We start from the raw sequence: 22,973 nt of genomic DNA, 5'->3' as shown, positions 1-22,973 counted from the left end.
CTCATTTTATGTTCTGTTCTGTTTTAGCCAGTTCAAAATATTTCCTTCTTTGGTTGCTGAAGTGGGCAAAGCCAGACAGTTATAGTGTGTGTGTGTGTGTGTGTGTGTGTGTGTGTTGGAAATAGCTCCCTGGTGTTTCACCCTCTGCCATCATTAATGCTGTTTTGCTGTACAAATCTCTCTTTATCTCCCTTCTATGTCTGGTCAACTCCTATATACCCTCCATCTTTCAAAACCCCACCCTCATCACTGGTCAGAGGGCAGCCCTCCTGTTTTCAGGAGCAGCAGCGTGGGGGTGAAATCTGTGGCAGGCTACAATGGGCCTGCCTGGTTCACCAACCTGCTCTGCCCTTCCTGCAGAAGGACCTGGGGCAGGCTCCTTGGCACCTCTGTGCCTCCGTTTCCTTCTCTATTTAAAACGGGGCTACAATGCTACCTCCATCACAGGGCTGCTGAGAGGGTCACATGTGATGCTATAGATGATGTACAGTTGTAGGCACTTAGACGTTAGACGAGGCCTCCATAGCATCATTCACACTCCCTCTGGACCAGTGGTTCTCAACCTTGGCTGCACATTAGAATCACCTGGGAATCTTTTTAAAATCCTGATTTCTGGGCCTCATCCTCCAGAAATTCTGTTTCTTTGTTATGGGGTGGGGCCACAGCATTAGTAACAAAGAAACAGAATTTCCGGAGGATGAGGCCCAGAAATCAGGATTTTAAAAAGATCCCCAGGTGATTCTAATGTGCAGCCAAGGTTGAGAACCACTGCTCTAGTCCAAACACAAGGCTTCTCATGGAGAAGGGCTGCCTCTGATTGCCGTTGGCTTCCCTGAGCCCCGCCTGAGCCCTGGCACTCAGCAGGCCCTCCACAAACCTTAGTTAAATTGGATTTACTGCACTCGCGCATCCTCTGCGGCATGAGGAGTGCCAGGGCCAAGAGACATAACGAGGCGCGGTCTGCAGAGCGTGGCAGCATCTCTCCACCATGGAGCCATCTACACAGCGGAATCACGCTCACCACCCGGGGAGTCTGCGCCTCGCCCCGCCGCCACACTCCCAAGAAGCAGCGAGGTTTTCTGAAGATGAGAAATTTCACAGCCCCTTGCTATCTTTTGGGTAACTGCGTATTTTATGATGACTAATAGGCAATTACTATGGTAATATTGCAATCCAGCATGTGTGAGGTTTGGGAAATGAGAAATTATGGGTAACTACTTTGGACTCATTTCTATGGCAACAAAAAGTAATTGTCATTAAATACCAGTTATACTGAGGCTGTACCTGGTAATTATAGATTTTTTTTATGCCCAGAAACATAAATAAAACCAATAAATTTATTCAAAGGTCTACGGCTGTTTACTTACACGTGGCTCTATGGAATACACAATGACAAGCACCTAATTAAGAAATGCAAACCCACCACAGAGTCCTGCTGTCAGATGGAGATGGAGAGTCTGCTTCTCAAATGCAAGGCAACCTGTGCACTCCGCACGCTCAGAAGAGAACGCAGGGGGCACAGGTAGAGGCGGAGGCTTTCTTCTCTGCCAAGGAAGTGATGGGGAGGAGGTAGCAGAGACAGAGAGAGAGAGACAGTACAAACGCTGCAGCGCATATGGGCAGCCACTGATGGAGGGACCAGGCCCCGCTCCAACCCAACGGCCTTCCACCAGGAGCTGCCTTGCACCTTCTTGGCTCTGCAACACCTGAAGCTACAGTATTCACCCTGCAAGACCTCCAGGCCTCCAGTTCCCCCAGAACCTAGGAAGATGCTCGCATTGCATCAGCAGCCATACCATTCTTACTTTTTTTTATTGTAAACTACACATAACATCAAATTCACCGTATTAATAATTTTGAATGATACAGTTCAATAGTATTAAGTACATTCATATTGTTGTGCTACCATCAACATCATCTTTCTTCAAAGCTCTTTTCATCTTATAAAACGGAACGTCTATGCCCACTAAACAATACCTCCCCACCCCCGCTCCCCCACCCATGGCAACCACCATTCTGCCTTCTGTCTCTATGAGTCTATATACTTTAAGTGATAAGCTTCCTTCTTCCCCCCCTCCCTCTCTCCCTTCCTCCTTTCTTTCCTTCCCTCCCTTCCTCCCTCCCCTCCTCCTTCCCTTCCTCTGTCCTATGCCCCCTCCTTCCTGCCTTTCCTCCTATACTCAAGCTAATTTGAGATTTTTATTATTTGCAAGCATGGAAATTTTAACAAAGACACCCCCCCCCCCCCTTTCACAGGGTGGCTATAAGGATGAAATAAGTGTGGGAGAGCTTGACATGGGCTGGGTGAGCAAACAGGATTCTTGAAATGGCATTTCCTGCAATGTGTTTTATAAACCCTAACACCCCTGGGGGAGTGTATGGGGAGCGGGGTGGGGGAACAAGCTCCATAGGAAAAGGGTTCCCTGACGCACATTTGGAGAACACTAAATACATATTCCCTTCTTCAGATTCCGGTTTATTAGCATTTTTGAAACTGAAAAATCTTATTGTAAAAGGACATGTTTAACTTTTCTCAGCTCTGTGTTCCCCAAACTTACTCGAGCTCTGAATTCTTCCCCCCAGCTCCCATAATGCCATGGGAAGTCCCAGCAAACTGTGGGAACCGCTGCTGTATCAGTGGGGGGCTCAGGAGGGGCGGGGCTCAGGAGGGGCTGGTCTCGGGGACCTCCAAGGTACCTTGGGGCTCTCAGTTCTGAGTCTTTACTATATTACTTAAGCACACTTTCCACATCTGGTAGTGAATTTTTGTGACTGATAGGCTCTTTTGTTGCTACTCAGAGCTGTTTTAGCAACAGATTAATGCCTGTGGTTAGAGATTTCCTCCTGCTCTCTTAATGAGAGTCACACATTCGCACTTGGAGGATGCTGGGGGTTTAAACTTCAGGGCAGAACCACTTCTGAGGGTTGGAGCGCTTTCATCTTGAAATCCCAAATCACCAAATCTGGAGCTCGAAGACATATTAACGCATCTGGTTCCTCATCACCACCCCCTGGCCATCCAGGGAGGGGCGGCATCCTGGTCAAGATCACAGACCTCTTTCCAGTGCATCCTCCCTGGAGGGCAGAGGACGACAGAACTGTGTGTGTGGACATCACTGACCTCCCTCTGACCACGGCCGCTCTTGTAATTAAACAGAAATGTTAACATAAATCAAACGGTCATTCCACCACCATCATCACTAACAGCATTCTGTCCTGGGAGGAGAACGGCACGGCACTCAGGCCCGCAGCAAGCCGTAAAACTTGCCAGTGCTAATGAACCATCACTCGAGCCAATTAAGAGAGGAAGCAAAACTGTCTTTAATTAAGGCATCATGTGTCCCGTGGGCTCTCTCTAACTCATACCCAGGGGGATCAGGAGGCCCCTCTGGACTGAATTGCCATGCTCTTGGAAAGCAGCAACCCAGCTCTGTTTGAAGTGAAGCTGGATGGCACCAGACAACCTGGGTTCTGGTCTGAGCTCTGCCACTCCTTTGGGCAAGTCCCATCTCATCTCTGGGCCTCAGTTTCTTCATCAGTTGAGTCATTGCATTTCTTCTCTCATATTCATCAAACACCCTTTGAGCACCTACTATGTGCTGGCCCTTGCTGCCAGGTGCTGGGGTATACACAAAGACCATTAGGGCTCAGTCCCTGCTCTCTGGTGGCTGGAGGGTCAGTGGGGTCCATGCAATGGGATAAAACTTGCTCAATAACCAGGCTGGTGGGAGGCCAGAGAAGGCTGTGACCAATTCTGTTTGGGGGTTTAGGGAATGTTTCCCAGAAGAAGGGGAACAGCATGAGTTGTGAAGAGGGGTGAGTGAGGTGAAGAAGGGATAAGGGGGTTCTGGGCAGAGGGTAAGGGATCAGAGACCAGCAGGACACATCCAGGGAACAAGGCTTTGCTTAGTGTGGCCACAGCAATGGTTCTAAGAGTGCGGTGTGGGAGGTGAGGCAGCACGGTAGACAGACAGATGGACACCAGGTCATTCACAGCCTTTCAAGAAAGCCCAGCCCTTTGAATGTTTTCTTGAGAGTTGTTGTTGAACTCATAAACAACAGAGCTATATAATTGGGGCAGAGAAGTTAGACAGTCAGTGATTTATTGAGTGTGACTTTGGGCGAATCAGTGGCCTCAACTGTGAAATAAGAGCAAGAACACTATCTGAGAGGATCCAATGTCCTTTCAGCAGATAACCTCTGAGCAGTGGAATTTAGGCTATAAATTATGGTGCACCAGAGAAAGAGAACTCAAGACGGGAGTGCATGAGTGAGTGTGGGGCTAGCTGGTAAGCCCAAAACACAGAAATGCTATTCAGATGATCTGGGGTGCCATTCCCTCATTAATGGCCTCCAAGAAGAAACACAGAAATGAAACAGCAATCATTATAACCACCATATGATATTCTGCAAAGCACAGTTATCACCACCATTTCTTCTGATGCTCACAGATACCTTGCCAGGTAAGTAATTATTGTCTCCATTACACAAGAGAAACTGAGCACCAGAGGGGAAGTGAATTCCCTAAGGTTACGTTGGAAGTAGGTGCCAAAACTGATAGTAGGCACTTGATTCCTGGTCCAGCAAGCTGCTCAGAAAACCCCAGCAAGTGATACCTCAGGTGGCTGAGCATAAACGAGCCAAGGCTCATCAGCCACATTCTCAAGAGCCAGGGTGAACTTCCTCTAATGAACTCATGGGAAGTCTGAAAATCCTTCCTCAAAAATACATCCCCTTTTGCTCATTGCTTCCATACCACCATCCTACAACTACCAGCTTCCGAGCATCCTGTCCCGTCACTCACCTGTAATTGCCCAGGTAGACTCCGTCAGGGTTGAGCATTGGTGCAATCTTGAAGACCAGGTGTTCCCGCAGGACACGAGCAATTGGGTGCTGGCTTATGAGGAAGTCAATGATCCCTAGGGAAAGAGAAGCATCTGGATTAACCTCAAAGGGTTTTAAAGGAGGGAGCACATCATCCTCAGCTTGGAAAATAGTGAGAGCTCAGTAGGGGACTAGGGTCTATGTTGTTAGCCACTGTGGACGTAGGACTATGGGTTAGGTGCTGCCTGGGGAATTTTATAAATATAGATCTCTGTTTCCAAGAGATAGGTCAAGATGTAAAATAGAAGCCCAAGGACAGGATGGAGAGGCCATTTCCTGTGGAGAGCACAGGGATTGCTTCCAAGAAAAGATAGCATTTGAGCTGTGCCTTGGAGAGCCCTCAGGGTTTTGACAGACAGAGATGAAGTCCGTTAAATACTGACATCAAATTGATCACTATGGGGTCAGGGGACTTGGGGATCTGGATCCTCATGCTGAGGATGGGCATACCAGGAAGCAGGGGGGAGAAGGGATCTGGCTAAAGTCACATGAGGAGAGAGGTTCCTTCAGTGTTCCCCAATGTCCCTTTCCCCACCTTGAGGGTCCTCTGTTCCAGATTCCCTCTTTGCTTCTCACTAGCACCAACACCACTTTGCCTCCTGGTCACTAAATTTAGAAAAGTTGAATTCTCCATGACTCTCCTTCCCCAGTCAGGCCATCCCCAAGTCTCTTCTTTGAATCTAGCAAAGCTGCCCTCATCCCATCCTCTGCCTCTCTTCTGCTCTCTGCCACCACCACATCTGGTCTGGATGACAGCCAATGCCTCTGACAGGTGCCTTCCAACACTGCAGCCAGGGGATCTTCCTAAAGTGCAAGTCTGACCCTGCCACTCCCTCCTTGATGTCCTCTGGTCATGGCCTGCATGCATCCACAGGAGAGGAGGTGAAAAAACAACGCTGAGCCCTTGCCCTCGCCTTCCTCTTCTCAATGCTTCTTCATCTAAGACCAAAAACAATGGGCAAGATGGCACTCCGGCATCCCACGAAATGACTGTGATGCTGGAAAGTAGTAGAGAGTACACAACCCTTCCAAAATGCAGAAGAGCAACTCCTATCCTTCACCAGGGAGAAGAAGCTTTGAGCTGGACCCTGGAACAAAGTAGGTTTGACAGACGGACAGGAGGAGGCGGCAGGGTGACTGAGAACAGTCCCCATGCCCAGCGGCAGGCACTTAGCTCCTGGAGTGATGCTCCGCTCCAGAGCACATTCCAGAGCTGCTGGGACCAGTGAGGGATGGATGGCTCAGGCTTTTCATTAGGCCAAGGCCGAGAATCGATGGGCAGCCACAAGCCAGTTGGACATCATTTACTCCTCGGCCGATGCAGCAGTAGACCAGATGCCTTAATTTATTTGTTGGTCTTCATGCTAAAGCGGCAGTTTGCCAGTAAACAGGCAGGGTAATGATGCCAGGCACCCTTGTTAGGGGCTCATAATTGCTTAATCTGTCCACTAATTGACCCCGGCTCCCGGGGCGGCCCTTCATCAAGGAGCCAGCCTGCGCTCAGGGTCTGGCCACGCTGCCTCAGAGAATGGCTTCTGGAAACAGAGTAGCTCATTGTGATCCATCCTCCTTCACAGATGAACAGATTAATTGGGCTGCCAATTAGGCAGCTAATAAGATGATGAGAGAAAACAAAGCCAGACCAAAAGCCACAGCCACCCTGAGCTCTGGCTCCCAGTGTGAGGGTGGGGATGCAGAGGAGAGGTTTCAGGCCCATCTCCTGGCTTGAGGTCAGATACAGTTCAACGGGCATCATTCCGATTGATCGGGAAACTGGGAGGGGACCTTCCACATTGTTTTGGTGGGAAAGGTGGGAAGTGGAGAGGAATATGAGGAGAAATGTTGGGGAAAGTAACGAGTGGAGAGGAAACGCATTGCATGGGCAGGGGTAGTGGAAAGAGCATGGACTTGGGACCTGTATTCAAATTATGACTGGTTGTTAGCTAGAGAAGTTACTAGCTTTCTCTGACCAGTTAATTTATATCGACATATGCATAATAATACTAATCTGAAAGGCTGTTCTGTGACTGGCCTGACACAGCAGCTTAAAATTGTAATGTGCTTTAAGAAAGTCACTTAGATCGAAAGTTGAAAGACATGGAGGAAAGTGAAAAACAGAATGGAGTTTAGATCTAGGAGTCCTGATCTGTGAAGTTTAATGACTATGGGATTTGGGGACAAGATACTGAATTGGAAAAGCCACAAACCAGCAATCAGAGCCCCTGGGCCCCAGTTTTGCTTGGTGGGCCCACTCTTGTCTTTACAATAAGAAGAAAGAACTCAGAAACTCCCCAGAGTGCACCCGCACGGACAGTCTCGGATTCCATCTATTTCTTTCCTCTCTTCGGGAGCAGAAGAACCCTCCTCTGCCAAGTGAGGAGAATAATCTCCCTCCTGCTGGGAGACACTATCAGCCCCATAAGATCGGTCTGTCCCTTCAAAAGTTTTCCGGGTCCTTTCCTTCCAGCGGATTGAATCAGGGAGGTGGGAGAAAGCAGGATGGCAGGAAAGCTGGAGGCAGGAAGGCCGTGAGTGTGAGTGTGTGTATGTGTGTATCTGTGGGTCTCCTTGCTCATCCTCTTACTCCCACAAGACAACCTGAGGCATGACCTCCAAGAGGGAAGGTCAGCTCTATACCAGTCTAGGGCCTGGTGGGCACCTTGGCACATAGCAGCAGGGTCTGGGCTGTGGGACAGGAGACCTGGTTTGGTCCCCCCTCTACTAGTTGACATGTAGTGAATCCTTTGGCTTTTCTGAAGAGCAAGGCTGAGAGCTGCCCAATGACCTGGTAGGATTACTGACAAGAGTGAGAGGAAGAGAGAGTCGGCATAGTGGCACCTCCACATGCCTGATGTTGCCCTGAGCCTGACATACATGGTCTCGTTTGCCCTCCCAGTAGCTCCGTGAGGACTATTCAGCTTCCTCTCTTTTGCAGATGAAGAAACAGAGGCTCTAGGAGGATTGAGGACTTGCTGAAGGTCCCAGGCTGGGAGGTGGAAGTGGCAGGACTCAGACTCAGGCCTGCCCAAGTGCAGACCCCTGCTGTGCCCACTGCCCATGCTGCCCTCCAGGGGGATGTGCCTTGCCTGCAGTGTCATCCCACAGTGTAGGTCTAATTAATTCAATTATGAAGGATCTGAATCATGGAGGGGCTTTAACAAAAAAGCACCAGGAGGAAGAGCTGAGGTCTAGTCCTTGCCAACCAGCTGATGTGCAATGTGGTCTTCCCCCACATAAAGAGGGGGGTTCGGTAACAGCTCTCAGGAGGGCGGTGAGGAAGTGGGGGATGGAAGTCACACGCTGGGCTTTGGTTCATGATGAGGGTTAGTGGACCCATACCTGCACTTGCAAGTGCTCAGTTAGCCATTACCTCCCTCTTGATAGCATGTACGGAGGCCTGCTGAACACCAGGCACTGTCCTACGTGTTATGTGAACACTAACTCATTACACTGTCACAGCCACACTAGGAGGCAGGATTCCTACTATCATTTCCCTTTAAGGTAAAGGAATGGAGGCACAGAGAGGTTAGAGGACATCCCCAAGGTCACACTGTACTAAGGGGAAGAGCTGGGATCCAATCCCAGGCCACATAGCTCCTGAGACCATGCCGCACACGCTCTACTCCAGGGCAACGCCGAGCACCTTGTGGCTGATGAACAAGGAGAGTGTGTCCTCACAGAGGCCAGGAGAGGGTCTGAGGCGGCAGAGGGGTGGCTGAGAAGCAGCCATCCCACCGCCAAGCACCTCTGCCTCCCTTCCCACCTCCGCCTCCGGAGCTCTGCGAGGACAAGGCTCCGCTCTGCTCCCAGCAGCAGGTGTGTCAGCAGCTTTGCGGTGAGAACCTTGGTCCCAGCCAGATGGGGCGACCAGGCCCACACGTCTGTTCCCCACTCAAGGTCACTGAGCCAGTTAATGGGGAAGAAGTGAACAGAACGAAGGTACTAGACATCATTCTTCCAGGCCTTGGGTCCCTCTGCCCTCCCCACAACCAGGTGGGCAGGGGAGGGGACTTAGGGGAGGGCTGGGTCTGGGGAAGAAAGCCCAGCTGAGCCATTGTGGGGACTGAGAAACCCTAGGGGAAGACTGTGCCTCAGTCTCTCTCTGGCAATGGGGAAAGGATGCCTGACTTAAGCTGCCTCCAGGAAGGAGGAACTGTGTGTCCTGAGGGACAGTCAGGGATGGGAAAGACAAGGCAGGATTGGGGAGAGGGGCCTATGCCACACCTGCCATGAGTTAGTGTGTGGCCTTGGGCAAGCCACTTTGCTCTCTAAGCCTCACCCTCTTCTGTAACATGCACATCCACTGCTGTGGGATGTCCAGAGAGCTGTGTTCTCCTGGCAGGAGCTTGGCCTTCTAGCGTTTCCCATTGCTGAGTGGGGCATGAACAGGCTTGGGAGGCCCAGGTTCGAAAACCCCTTAGGTTCCCTTCTGCACCCTGCTCCCTCTTTCTGTCCCCTGCGGCCCCTTCTGTGCCCTTCGGCCCCCTTCTGGCTATGTGACTTTGAGGCTCCTCTTTCTGAACTCAGATTTAGCATCCCAGAGCCAACACATCATGTGTCCCTCACCGCAGCCTCAGGTGATAAGCAAAATAATACCCATTTTACAGGTATAGAAAAGGACATTTGAAGACCCAGCCCTAGGCCTCTGGTAGCTCATGGTTTAAAAGGGAAGAAACAATACAACTCTAATATATGACAAATCAGGGCAATAAAGGTGACTATCAGGTAACCTCTAAAGCAGCCATAAAGTAAGGGGCTACAGAGTGTGTGCCAGGGGCCCACAAGTGGCATCTGACATAAACCTTGGGCTATGGGAAGTGTTTGCCAAGTGGCAAGGAGCAGCAGGCAGAGGAGTAACAGGAGCAAAGGCTCAGCAGTGGAGAGAGGATTGTCCATTCAGGGATTAAGTTGTGTGGGGCTGGGATATAATAAGGCTGAGGCCAGAGAACCTGGCAAGAGCCAGATCATGAAGGGTGAATGTCATGCAAGGAGTTTGGAGTTGATCTTGAGAAAGTACAGGGGAGGCATTAAAAGGCTCTGCCAAGGAGTAAACGTTGATTGAAAGCCTACAGGACGGCACTGGACCTATCAACTCAGCACCATCCAGGTTCCTTTTTGGAAAAGCAGGGCCAACAGAGAGAGCACCCGAGCTCCACCCAACTCTGTGCCTCAGGCCTCACCTATAAAATGGGAGGCGGCCCTGCCCTCTGTCCACTGAGCACAGAGGAGGTGGGCATGGGAGTCTAAGCTCCCCGAGAAGAAAGTATTGATGGTGCGGCTGCTGCCTTTTTACAAAGGACTCAATAGTTGCATCCGATTAGCTGGGGGAACAGGCCTGCTGCCAAGTTTAGTAACTGACAGATGGCTGCCGCAAAACCAAGAGGGACCTGGGAGAGGTTATGGCAAGGACAGTGCTGGAAGTGAGAATGCCAAGGAGTAAGCTAAGGTGACTGGAGCGAGGAGGTGAGACAGCCCAGCTGTGCCTCGTCTGAGCTGCTTGGCTCTGGGGGATCACCTTCTCTCCCTGAAACTGTCTCCTTGCCTGAAACATCGAGGCAGGCAGTTATGTCCAATCACAGTGCTGCAAAAATGCGAATGGGGAAAACAGACCCCATATTTATCTGCATAATGCCTCGCAGTGTACAAAGCGGATTAGCTGCTTCACCCCCTCAGCTCCCCATGAGGAAGGAGGGGCACCTGCTGTGTGCCTGCTGGATGCCACCTATAGGACGGGGTGTTTGTGTGCATCCACCCCAGGCCAGCTCCATCACAGCCTTCAGACAGGGATTGGTTTCCTAACCTATTTCACAGTCCAGGAAGCTGTGTCACACTGCGAGGAAGTGGCAGAGCCGACATTTGACCCCACGCCTATCTCATGGCAAATCACCAGGTACTTCCCCGGCAGCAGGCCATCTCCCTCAAGTTGTGTGACCTTTGTGGTTTTTCCTATCCCTTTAACCTCATGATCACTTTGAGACTAAAATGAGATAAATTACTTAACTTCTCTTAACTTCAATTTTCTCATATTAGTTCCTCTGACATTGAAAAACTCATAGAGTGGAAATAAATTAAGTCAAATTAATAAAACTAGATAATTAAAATAAAATGTGCATTTTATTTGACATGTTACAATGCTAGGCACATATATAGTATCATGTAGTTTATATGTAGCACACCCATAGATAGGTAAAAGTGCAAAAGTGTTAGCAGGAATGCGGGACACCAGGAGCTCCGATGCATTGCCTGAGGCAGCGAATACCTGGAAAAGTGAATATGCACATGTCTACGGCCCATCAGTTACATCCATGATTAAACCCCCTAGGAAGGAATTCGTACTTGTGCACAAGGCACTTGTGTAAGCACATTTGTATCAGCATTGTTTGCAAGAGAAAACACTGCAAACAACCCAACTCTTCCTTCAGAAGCACAGACAGGTCAGTTGAGGCGCAGACAGAGTGGAGTAGACTGCGTGGTGAAACAGTGAACAGCTCTCTTCACCAACATGGATCCTGGGTGGAAACCAGTATTGGCACACACAGGCCCGTACCATTTTTATAAAGTTCAAAACCATGCAAGACTAACACCACATTGTTTAGGAATGCTTGCATGCTTAGTAAAACTGTTAAAAAAAGACAAATACAAAATTCAAGCTGATGGTTATTTGTGTGAGGGGGAGGGCAGGAAGGAGGACAAAGGACTTAAAAGGAATTGATAATTTCTGCTTCTTACGCTGGGCATTCACTAAATTATTATTTATATGTTACTTATTGAACATATTTATATAGCTGACTAATTAAATGTATTTTATATAGATGAAATATTTGATAACAAATAAAATGCAATTATAAAGAGATATATTTGAGAAGAGACATTGTATCTTATTTATCTCTGGTTGTCTGACACCAAGCATGCTTCCTTGCTCATGATAGGTATTTCAAAAGTTGTATGTTCAGTGAATACTTAAGTGAATGAGTGAATAGAAAAATTTTAGTCCTTAATTCCCTAGTTCACTGCCTGCCCTTCCATCAACATGCACTTTGGCCTGGACCAGATGTATTATTGTTATAAAGCACTGGAAACAAATAAAACACAGCTAGAGAGTGTAGGTGTCTCTGTACGGCTCATTGTCAACACAGCACATATTAGAGAACTTCATTCGGTCCCCCTGTTCATTTATGCATCCATCCACTCATTCATCCAGTCATGCATACATACATGTGGTAAATATTTATTGAAAATAAATCCTAGGAAAGATCAAGTGTAATCTCTTTAGAAGTGAAGTGAATTCCCATCCAAGATAATGATTCTGTGTGTTACCACACTGTCCCAGATACCATCACAGTGCCCCAGTGGGGGGCGGGGGGGGCAATCACAGGATACCCATGGGGTCCTGCTACTCACCTTGGCACACAAAGGAAGAGGGTGTTTCCCCTGGGTGGACTCGACCCGTGATGAATACCACCTTCTGCTCTGCCCCTTCCCGAAGATTGTCTGGAAGATAAAATAAGAGAGGGCTGCTAAGGAAGGCAAGGAAAGCTGAGACTAGGAAAAGGAGAAAGCAGGAAATGGGCTGGATGCTTTACATTTCTCTTAAATCATCCAAGCATGTCAAACTCGCCGTCAGTGGGCCATATGCCTCGTTTATTTGGCCTGTGTTAGCCTTTGAGTTTGACATGCTTGTGTTAGAACCATTAAGGCCCAACCATTGCTGGTTGATTTAATTATGTCCCTGGCTACTCAATATTAAAAGACTATATCCCATTCCTTGATGCAACTGATTATATTAATATTAAAGTCATGTAAAGAGGTCATATGAGTGACTAAATCCCAGATCCACTGACTAGGCAAGTTGTATATCCATTCTTAGTTTTAATTTGCTAATCTATCAATGTGGATAATAATATCTACTCCATAGGGTTGTTGTAATAATTATACAAGCTAACATACTGCCTAGTAAATATTCAGTAACTGATTAAGTAAAGAGGGTAGTACTTAAATTAGTAAAAGTGGCAACTGCCTTTCAATTAGCTCCTTTTATGTCAGGCACAATATACAAATTATTTATAATCCTTACAGAAACATTCTCATTAATAGTGCTTTTCATAGAGGTGGAGACTGCGTCTCAGAGAAGCTATATAACTTGTTCAAGGTCAGACAGATAATATGTGAGGGAGAATGAAACGATGACCAGGGAGCAGTGAGCAGCACAGAGAAGCAGGACTCATTTGAATTCCCTCATTGATTGTTCAGGCAATCAGTCGAGAACCCGGAAGGAAAAATACTAGACTAGTGGTTCTCAACCTTCCTAATGCCGCGACCCTTTAATACAGTCCCTCATGTTGTGATGACCCCCAATTTCATTGTTACAGATTGAACATAATTAAAGCATAGTGATTAATCACAAAAACAATATGTAATTATATATGTGTTTTCCGATGGTCTTAGGCAACCCCTGTGAAAGGGTCGTTCGACCCCCAAAGGGGTCACGACCCACAGGTTGAGAACCACTGCTCTAGACTAACAAGTTTAAAAACAAATCTCAAAAGGACCAAGCTGAAAAAAGAAATGTAACTGACTGGCATATAAATCCCAACTCTCTTTAAGGGAAGATAACAGAATCCAGACATTCAACCATGTATAATTCACAAAATCCAACATCCAATAAAAAATTACTAGCCATACAAATAAGTAGAAAAATGTGGCTCTGAATCTTGGCCCAAGCTCTTGCTGCCTCTACAGAAATCTCACTTGTATAAGAAAATTTAGCTACTGTGCAAAGATATAATTAAGCAAAAGCAGTAGCCAAGAGTGACAGTTCCAGAAAGAAGGGGCAAGAGGAAGGTACTTAGCCGTGGGCAGAGGAAGGACTGATTGTCCCAGAACAGAACAACAACCTGAAGTGAATTCAGAAATGAAAATAGAGAGAAGTTGGATTACAGGATTCCATGGAGGGTAGTTAGAAACAAGGAATAGGATTTCAGCTTCTGAAATGCTAGAGACAGGTTATTTTGAATGCAGTTCATGATCCCACTTTTGATACATCAATGTCAGATACTAAAATAAAAGCTAGTAACTCTATGAAGCCTGATTCTAAAGGCTTGGGACTTGCTTGGTCTGTTGGGGTGAGGGCAATTGATTCCCTAATGATAGGAAAGGCAGCAAGATAGATAATGGAGACCGAAGATGCTTCTGGGGACTCACTGTGTACTCAGCACTGAGTTAGGCACCTTTAGGAGCAAAGGGAGAAAGAGAAGACCCACCTTTTCTAAAGAAGTTCATGGTCAGACATGTGACCTTTTCCTAGACTGAATAGAAGCTCCACAAGGAGAAACTGCAACTTGTACTGTGCATTTTTAATGTCTTTCGCAGGACCTTGCATGGAGCAGGTGTTCAGAAACCAGCTGTTAAATTAATAAATAAAGAAAATACTCATATAGATGATGGTTCATAAAGAAATTTAGACACACATTATCTTATTTACTCTGCATCATGTCTCTGTGAGGTGGAGAGTATTGACCCCATTTTACAGGTGAGGGACCTGAGGCTCACAGATGGAAGGTCATGTAGCCGGCAGAGGTAGTTAAGCCTCAGCTCCCAGCTCAGTGCCCCTTTCACCACCTTATGTGTCTCCTCTGGATCCAATAACAATGCAAGACTCTACATCCTCTACATTTCCAGGATCTATAACATAAAAAAGTGTTTGTTTTCATCCCTTATTCCTGGGAGAAGTTTCACTATTCTCTTGGTATTTATATTGCTTTTCCCTTAATAAAAAAAAATGCCACCGAGCCCTTTAAAAAAACACTGTCTAACACTGATGCCATCTATCTCAGCAGTTCAGAAATGATAAATGGCATTACCGGGGCCCCCGGTGAAGGATACCTTTATGAATGTCTCTCCTGACCCACTATCAACTCAATTGCATTCGGCATTTCTGCTGACCACAGGAAAATGCAAAATGGGCATTCTATTTGCACACTAATTTTACCGAGCCCCTGCGTCTTCATAAAATGATAACGTGGGGCTAATAAAAATCAAGCATCTCGGGTGCTAATATAAGCAAATGTTGATGCAGGCAGGTTACAAACTGCTTTGTCATTTAGGAGGCCGTAAAAGAGCATTATAATCATCTTTAGACAAAATGGATGGCTCGCCTTTGCTTAGTTTTTAGCTTTCATTTGCAAAATCAATTTAAGGTAATGTAGCAGCTCTGAGGCGGTGTGAATGGGACCCCCCCATTCCTGCCACTGAGTTCCCAGACTTGTGCAAAGCCAAATAAACATATTCTTGGAGGAGGCAGCAGGGAGGGTGGAGGAAGCATGTTAGAACAAAGCCATGGTGGAAAAGAAGCTGAACAATGAGAACAAAGACAATTTGTAAGGGATGGCAAACCTGGACACTCATGAGGGGTGTCATTCAGGGTACAAGGGCACACTCAAGTGGGACCAGGACAGCTATCCCTCCTTAGTTAACAGAAGGTGTTTGAGTCAAATGTGCTTATGTAGCATCTCAACACACACACACACACACACACATTCCTTTGTCATCATATCCCTCTATCATCATCCACTATGTCCCTATTCATAAAATATTTATTAAACACCTTTTCAGTGGCCAGGCACTAGCTATCATTATCTTCATTTCAGGGACTGGTCCAAGCTCCCCCAGCTAATGGCTGGCCCAGCCCGAGGCCCACCCAGGCAGTCCAACTCCACAACCAGTGCTCTTAACTAACCTCTCTGCTCTCCTGCTGCTTGCGAAGGACGGTATCATCCAGTTACAACAGCAATTACATAATGTTTATTCAGTACTGATTCTGTGCCAAGCACTTTACATATATGATCTTATTTCATTTTCATGGCCATGCAGTGAAACATCTACTATTTTTACCCCTATCTCATAGATTAGGAAATTGAGATCCAAAAAGTTAAATGGCTTGTCTAAACCTACGTAAGTAGCAAATGTGGGAGACAGGATTATACCTAAGTCTTTATGGACCTGAAATTTATGCTCTTAAGCACTGTGTCATATCATCTATCAAAGATGAAATAAGGTCCTTAGGGGGATTTTAAAAATACACCCACAGATTCTTGGCTCATCTGCTCCCTTCCGGAGGTGGAGATGCACTCCTCTCCCCAGCCCTCCTCTCGCTGTGGGCCGGACTCAGAGACTTAATCTAACCGAGAGGATGCTCTGGAAGTGGTGGCACCTCCCTGTGGAGATTGGGCCTCCATCGTGCGTGCACCGTCTCTCTGGGGAATCACTCACTCTGGGGCATCCAGCTGCCATCGCATAAGGACACTCAGGTGGCCTGTGAAAAGGCCCATGTGGGGAGAAACTAAAGAATCCAGACAACAGCCAAGAGAATGAAGCCAGTCCAAACCAAGGAGTGAGCTTAGAAGGGGGCCTCCAGTCACGATGACTGCAGCCCTGTAGATAACCAACTGCAACCTCATGGACGACCCAGGGTCAGGACCACCCTGGTCAGCTGCTCCCGCATTCCTGACTCCAAAGAATCTGAGAGATGATAAAAGTTTATTGTTTAGATACTGAATTCTAGAGTAATAGTTAACTAATTAACTTGTCTATAAATGCCAAATTCAGTGAGGACCAGAGCTATAACCTCTCGGTGCCAAGATGAAGATGAAGATGAAAATGAAGACGAAGACGAAGACGAAGAGCTTCAAATTATCCATGGATCTTTGGATGGTGAAGTTGCTAGAAGAAGCCAAGAGGCCTCAAAGAGCACTAGCTGGACTCTCTAAGGACAAAAATCTCCCCAAAGTTCACATTATTAGTTTGGTTTCCCTACCTCTCCTGACAATAACTTACCATGGGGAGTGAGGTATTACGTGCAGTTTTTATTTTTACCTCTAAGCCTTTTTCATTTTCTGAGAAAATTCCCTCATATCGGTTCCTAAACCAGATCAATTGCAGTCTCTTCTCCAATACTCCAGGGCCCAAAAAGGTCCACACCACACGAAGCTGGAGAAAAAGAAATCTTGGTGGCAGTAACAGCATGGCTAGCTGGTACCTGTCTGAGGGCCTTGTCCCTGATCTCCCTATGTCAACACCATTCTTGTCTGTCCATCTTCCACCTGGCCCCCAAAGTGGAATTTCTAAAATGCAGATGGTAGCATACCTCTCCCTCTGCTTACAACCCTCAGCAGCTCTCTGCCATCCTCCAGGCGAGCCCAGCATCCTTCCCCCAGCATCTCTAGTCTCTGGTGGCCATGCCCTTCCACAGGCCCAGCCTCAGTTAACTCTTGGCAGCTCCATCGCGAGCCACGTTCTCACACACCTCCACACTTGGGTTCATGTTTTTCTCTAAACCTGGAATGCCGGCCCACAGCTTGTCTGTCTGGCTTACCCTACTCAGCCTCCCGGGCTCTGCTCAGATGTACCTCTTCTGAGAAGGCAGCAAAGGAAACTAACACTCACCCAGGACTTGTCCTTGACCACCCTGGTGTTCATGTTGGCCTGCATCTGATTTCATCAGCACAATAATTCTGTGCTTTTCCCTACAAAATTCATCATGTTGAAGGCAACCTAAGGGTATCCCTGTGGTTGATCAGACAATAAAGGGGGATCAGGGGCTTTGAATTATAGGGAGAACATGCTCAAGGTGCAGAATTTCTTGTATATGATCTTAGGAGAAAATGTAGGGATAGGAGACATCAATAGAGCTTTTGGGGGCAGTGGAGACCAGTGAGTGTGTTTGAGTAGAGATGAGAGCTGAAAGCAGACGTCCAGGGCTGGCTCAGCCAAGCTGACTGAGGGTGAGTCCCACAGAAGGGGGAGCTGGGTGAGGGGTGCTGAGGGGAACACTGGCCCCTGTGTTTCTTCTGTCCCCTGACGGGATCAAATTGAAAGCCTGCTGGCTTCCTGGCAGCTGTACCAGGACTCACATCCAGGCCCCAGATTATTGGCTGTGAGGTCTTGGCCAAATTACTTATACATTCCAAGCCTCTGTTCCCTGTAAAATGAGAATAATAATCCCCAGCTCACAAGATAAGGGACAGATGTTTAAGTCCCTGCCCCATTTATTGAATAAGCCACAGAAATAGGGTTTCTTAGGGCTACTGACATCTGGAGCTGGATAACTGTGTATGTGTGTGGGAGGGTGCATGTACAGCAATATCTCTAGCCTCTATCCACTAAATGCCAGGGGCACCCCGATACCCAGTTATGATGATTATAAACAGCTTCAGACTTCACTAAATGTCCCACATCTTCTCGGAGACAAAATAGCTCCTGCTGAGAACCAGTCCCCTAAGGGAATATGCTCCTTTATTCTGATTGGCTTATTATTATCTTCCCAAGCAAACTTTAATTCCTTAGATTTTATATCTTTGCACCAAGTCCTCCAAAAAGCCTTTGCAGTGCCAGACCACAGTGGCTTCACCCTCTTCTGAACCCACAGAGCTCATCTTGGCCCCTGGTCCGGTCGTAAATCATTTGCTGCCTCGCTCAGGCAGGGCCCAAAGCCTCGATGTTCCGCTTGATGCCCAGCATCTGGTCTTCTTGAGAAAACAGTTGCGTTAGCAAAGTTTATTTTCAGTTCCCTGCTCCCAGCCCTGCCATCCTCACCTACACTAGCTCTCCCACAATCTCAAATCTCCTCAGTGCTCCAGGGTGGGGATCGGGCGCTCTGCCCTGGATGAGCTGGAGAGGAGAATATTCATTCTGGGACAAGGCGCCTCTCTGGTACCCCTCACATGTCCACCGCATATTAAAACCACTCATTTGACTTGAGAAAGTGTAAGGACGCCTCCAGCTTACAGGAGGCCCACAGAGGCTGTCTGAACTGCAAAGCCTGTGGAGATGAAGGAGACCCAGAAAGGACAGTGACGTGCCTCGGGCCACACAACTAGAGGGTTCAGCCAGGTCTGGAGAGCAAGGCATAGAGTTCCAACATCCAACAGCCTCCTCCCACCACATGGGCTGCCTCGGGCAATGTCCCTGATGCTGGGGGAGTGCCCAGTGGGTGCTTGCCAAGGAAGTGAATGGAAGCCAAGAAGCAACGGGCTTGTGATACAGAGGGCCAGGGCCAGCTGCCAACACTCTCACCTTGACAGGCACAGGAGCAACCCCCCCACCCCCCCTTACACACACACACACACACACACACACACACAGTGGGTATTGTCATATACCATACTTCAGGCTGGTCCCTGGGGACACGGCGAGGAATCAGACACTGCCATCCAGGAGCTTAAAGATCAGTGGAGGAGAAAGATCCAGCCTGGCTTTGGGTTTATAAACTTGAATTCTAGAGTCAGATAGAAGGAGGGTTGAATCCAAGTCCTGGCACACATGACCTTGAGCTCTGAGATTGTTCATTTCCTCATCTGCATGATGAGAGAATAATGATACCAACCTCATAGGGATCTTGTAAGAATTAAATGAGCCAATGCATCAAGCCAATTCATGAAACTGGTATGTTCAAAATAGCATGCACTCAAAAACAGTAACTTACAGTTCCCTTGGTCCAACTGCCTGTTCTTACAATTGCAGAAACTGAGGCCACTACACGCTAAAAGACACTGCAGCCATGACTTTGCCTATCCTTTTTCCAATTTGTATTCCCGGTGCCTCACATACAGAAGGTGCTCAATAAATACTGATGGAATAGTGGTAGGGTACCTATTGCTCTCTGGTTGAATCAGGCCAGGCTTTCCCTAATATGCGCTGTGCCTTTTGAATTCTCTCACAGCCTCCAAAAATACCTCGCCAGGTTCCGTTTCAGGCTTACTAGCAAATGCAAACTGAAGTAGGCCATGCCCTTCTGCAGCAAGGACGACACCAACAGTTTCCCCAGGAAGAGGGGGCAAGAAGAGGTGAAAGCTGGGATGAAAGTAGAAGACAATACACTCTAATCAAACTTGATAAATATGTAAATTAAAGCAGCTGAGCAGTTGGCTTTGACAAATGACTTCCCAGTAATGGATTTTCCATGGTAAAAGGGGAGAGTTCAGCCCGCCTGCTAGTCAAGAGAGAGCCCTCTCCTGCCTTCCCAGCAATGCGGGCTGATGGGCAGGCCCTGGGATGCTGGGAGGCAGACAGAGAACTAAACCTTCTTTTAATAGATGCTATTTACTGAGCATCTGCTAGCTGCCAGGTTCAGCCTCCATCAGCCCTGTGAGAGGAGACAGCCCCTGTCTCCTGGGTGAGGGAGCCCAGGTGAAGGAGAGTGAGGGCCAGATTCACAGACTCCAAAGCCTGGTGCCACCCAGGGGCCAAAAAAAACCCCAAACAACCAATGAGGGGGTGGGAAGGGCGGTTGTCTCATCAACTCAAAAGTTAGTGCCTTTTAGATTTTTGGTTGCTTTTCTGTTTTGTTTTAAAGACCCTACCTTACCGCCTTTCCTCGCCTCACAGGAGCTGGCATGGTGGTGCTCATGAGAGATCTGCTCTGTGGCTCCAGAGGGCCCTCCCTGTGCAGCTCCACAGCTGGGAATGAGCCGTCAGCGTCTGCCCAGGAAAAGGCCGGGACAGTATGGAGCAGGGAGGAGCTGGTGGACTGCAGTTTCTCCGCAAAAGCCACAATCGTCATTGTAAACACTAAATTTGAGGAGGGTGGGGAGTGGAGGAGGTTATTACTTAGCAATCAATAACCAGAATAATTGCTATAAAATTGATGGTTCTAGTGGGTTCTAATTCACCAGTCAGGTGAGAAGTGCTGAAGAGGAAGAGGTTTTGAGCAGTGACCATGCGCTGAGCCCTTCTCCTACGTTATGATCCAGGTCACGGGGCTGGGCGAGGACTGTGTTGTTTTCCTCATAGTGCAGATAGCTGGCCTGAGGGCAAGTGCGAGGCCCAGCCCAGCCTTGCTAGCTGGACTTCAAACCCTGTCTTTCTTCTGACACCTCTAAAGAGCTAGGTCTATTCCCAGCTACATGAGATAAGTCTGTGCGTACAGGTGTGCGGGCACAAGCATGTGTGCCCGCTTCTGACTCAAATTCCTACAAAGTCTTGAGTTTGTACACAAAGTTATCAGAGTTGAGGTGCAAACAGAAATTCACCTAAATGGTTTGTAGTCTTGGAAAGACACTTCCGATACAACTTCCCCAAACAGAGAACCAGGAGGTATGAGCGCCCAGTGTGCTGGAGAAGAGTCCTGATGGGGCTGGGAGGGAGGCGACCGGGCCCTGAGCGCAGGCTTGGCCGCCGACGCTGGAGGAATTTAGGTTTGGAGAGTGCTTTCTTCCCTATTGAGATCTCATCGACTTGTATGAAAATACTACTTTCAATCTCAAATCCCCACTGGCATCTTTATATAAGCACCGAAAACGCTACTGGGCTTTGGAGATTTCATTTAATGAAGGAAAAGTATTTCTATTAAAGAGCAATTTTTTCTCTCTCAACACAATCTTCAGAGGACGCAGGGCCGCTGGGTTTTTTCTGGGGTCTGAGAAAACAAACCACCACACACCTCGCCAGACTACGGGAGGGCAGAGACCACGCAAGGAAGGGTCAGTGAAGGGGGAAACAGGAGAAATTACAGCAAGTAAAGCCCCATGTACCCAGGACCTCACAGTTTAGGAGGCACTGTGGCGCTCAACAGGGAGGTATTACTGCTGCCACTGCCGAAGCTCCCCGCATCCTGTGTGGTCTGAACTATGACACCGCCCTGCCCCTCCTTAATTCCTCCTCCGGAAGTGGCCACTCTCCTGTGTCCTGTCCTGCAGTGGTTTCCCGTGCAAGTCCAAGCTCCTGACCTGGCTGCCTGGCCTCTGCCCATCCCCACGCCCCCTCACACCACTCTCACCTGCTCACCTTGCCTCACACCTGGCTTGTTCTAGTTCCTCTGCCCTTTGCCTGGAGGACCCGCCTGGGTTCTGTGGGGCTGGCTCCGCACCCTCAGGTCTCTTCCCAGCAGAATCATAGCTCCATGACCACAGGGACCCCGGTCTAACCTTGCACCCAGCAGAGACATGTGCCAATGGCATATTTATAGAGTCAATAAACACAGCTAGAGGTATTGAGTGATGTGTGCTGGGGAAGTTGGGGGCACAGGAATAAGGCTAAAGAAGAGGGGGGGGGCTCAGCTGATTGTCCAAGCTCATATCAGCTGTGAGAACAGGGTGGACCCCATTCTGATGAATATTAAAGCCTGTGATCCTTCTGTCTATTCCCTACTGAGTGCAGGGGTGTGAGCAGGCTCTGCCACTTACTGTCTGTGTGGTCTGGGAAAGTCCCTGGAACTCTGGGTGCCTCAGTCTCCTCATCCATAAAATGGGAATAATAATAATATTCATATTATTGGGCTTTTGTGAGGAATGAATAAGTTAAAATGAAGCACTAATAACAGTGCTTGTCACATGGTGAGCCCTCAATTAACATTTGCTATTCTCAGTCATTCAACAAATATTCCTTGGGCTTAGTCATCCCCTTCTCCTGGGACCCTCTCCACCCCCAGCAGAGCCAGGCACTCTCTGCCGGTTCCCTCCCAGCTCTTCCGCTATTACAGTGGCAGGATAGTAATTTGTTTTTCTTTCATTCTCCGCCTTTCCCCTTTGGTGACTCTGAGCTTTTTGGGGGCAGAAGCTCTGTCATGTTCTTCTCTCTTTGGCATTTATTTCCTTTGTTTGAGACAAAGAAGGGCATTTTGACATGGTTGTTTTGATGAATGAGTTTTGAAATGTCTGCATCTAAATGTAAAATTGCTTTTGAAAATTACTACGTACTGGGTGAAACAGACCCCCTGATACCGGTGCCTGTCTGATCTTCACTCCCTTCACTCCCACCAATCCCTCACTGCCCCTGCCTCCCTCATCACCAGCCCCGACCTGGAGCCCGCCCTCTCCCTCTCTCCCCTCCCTGAGCCCCTTGCCAGAAGTGGAGATCAGGGATGGAGGGAGCTCTGGGCTGAGGGGAGGTGGAGAAATGTCTCCATGGCACATTATTTGGTATTGCTTTTTACAAAGCTGAAGGTGTAATGGTTTGTTTTCTCAGCTGTGTCAACATGTCCCCATGTCCCCAAGCAGTCATGTCAGAGCAGCTGCATCAGTGTGGCCAAAACAAAAGGACTGTGTCAAGAAGATAGTCCCGGGTTCGATTCCGGTCAAGGGCATGCACCTTGGTTG

At 48.0% G+C, this 22,973-nt stretch overlaps 1 protein-coding gene across 1 annotated transcript in view; it reads right to left on the bottom strand.

The window, feature by feature from the left end:
* The window catches only part of AGBL4 (AGBL carboxypeptidase 4), a 999,231-nt gene that overhangs the window by 88,265 nt on the left and 887,993 nt on the right, over window positions 1–22,973 (bottom strand). Inside the window, exons 7-8 of the mRNA XM_081087168.1 lie at window positions 12,286–12,375; window positions 4,805–4,919 (exon numbers count right to left, since the gene is read on the bottom strand). Coding sequence (XP_080943294.1) covers window positions 4,805–4,919; window positions 12,286–12,375 — 205 coding nt within the window. The remainder of the gene's footprint in view (window positions 1–4,804; window positions 4,920–12,285; window positions 12,376–22,973) is intronic.

The sequence above is a fragment of the Myotis nattereri genome, assembly GCF_964212035.1.
Source record: "Myotis nattereri genome assembly, chromosome: 3".
Taxonomy (NCBI): domain Eukaryota; kingdom Metazoa; phylum Chordata; class Mammalia; order Chiroptera; family Vespertilionidae; genus Myotis; species Myotis nattereri.
This window is presented reverse-complemented; position numbering and strand designations above follow the sequence as displayed.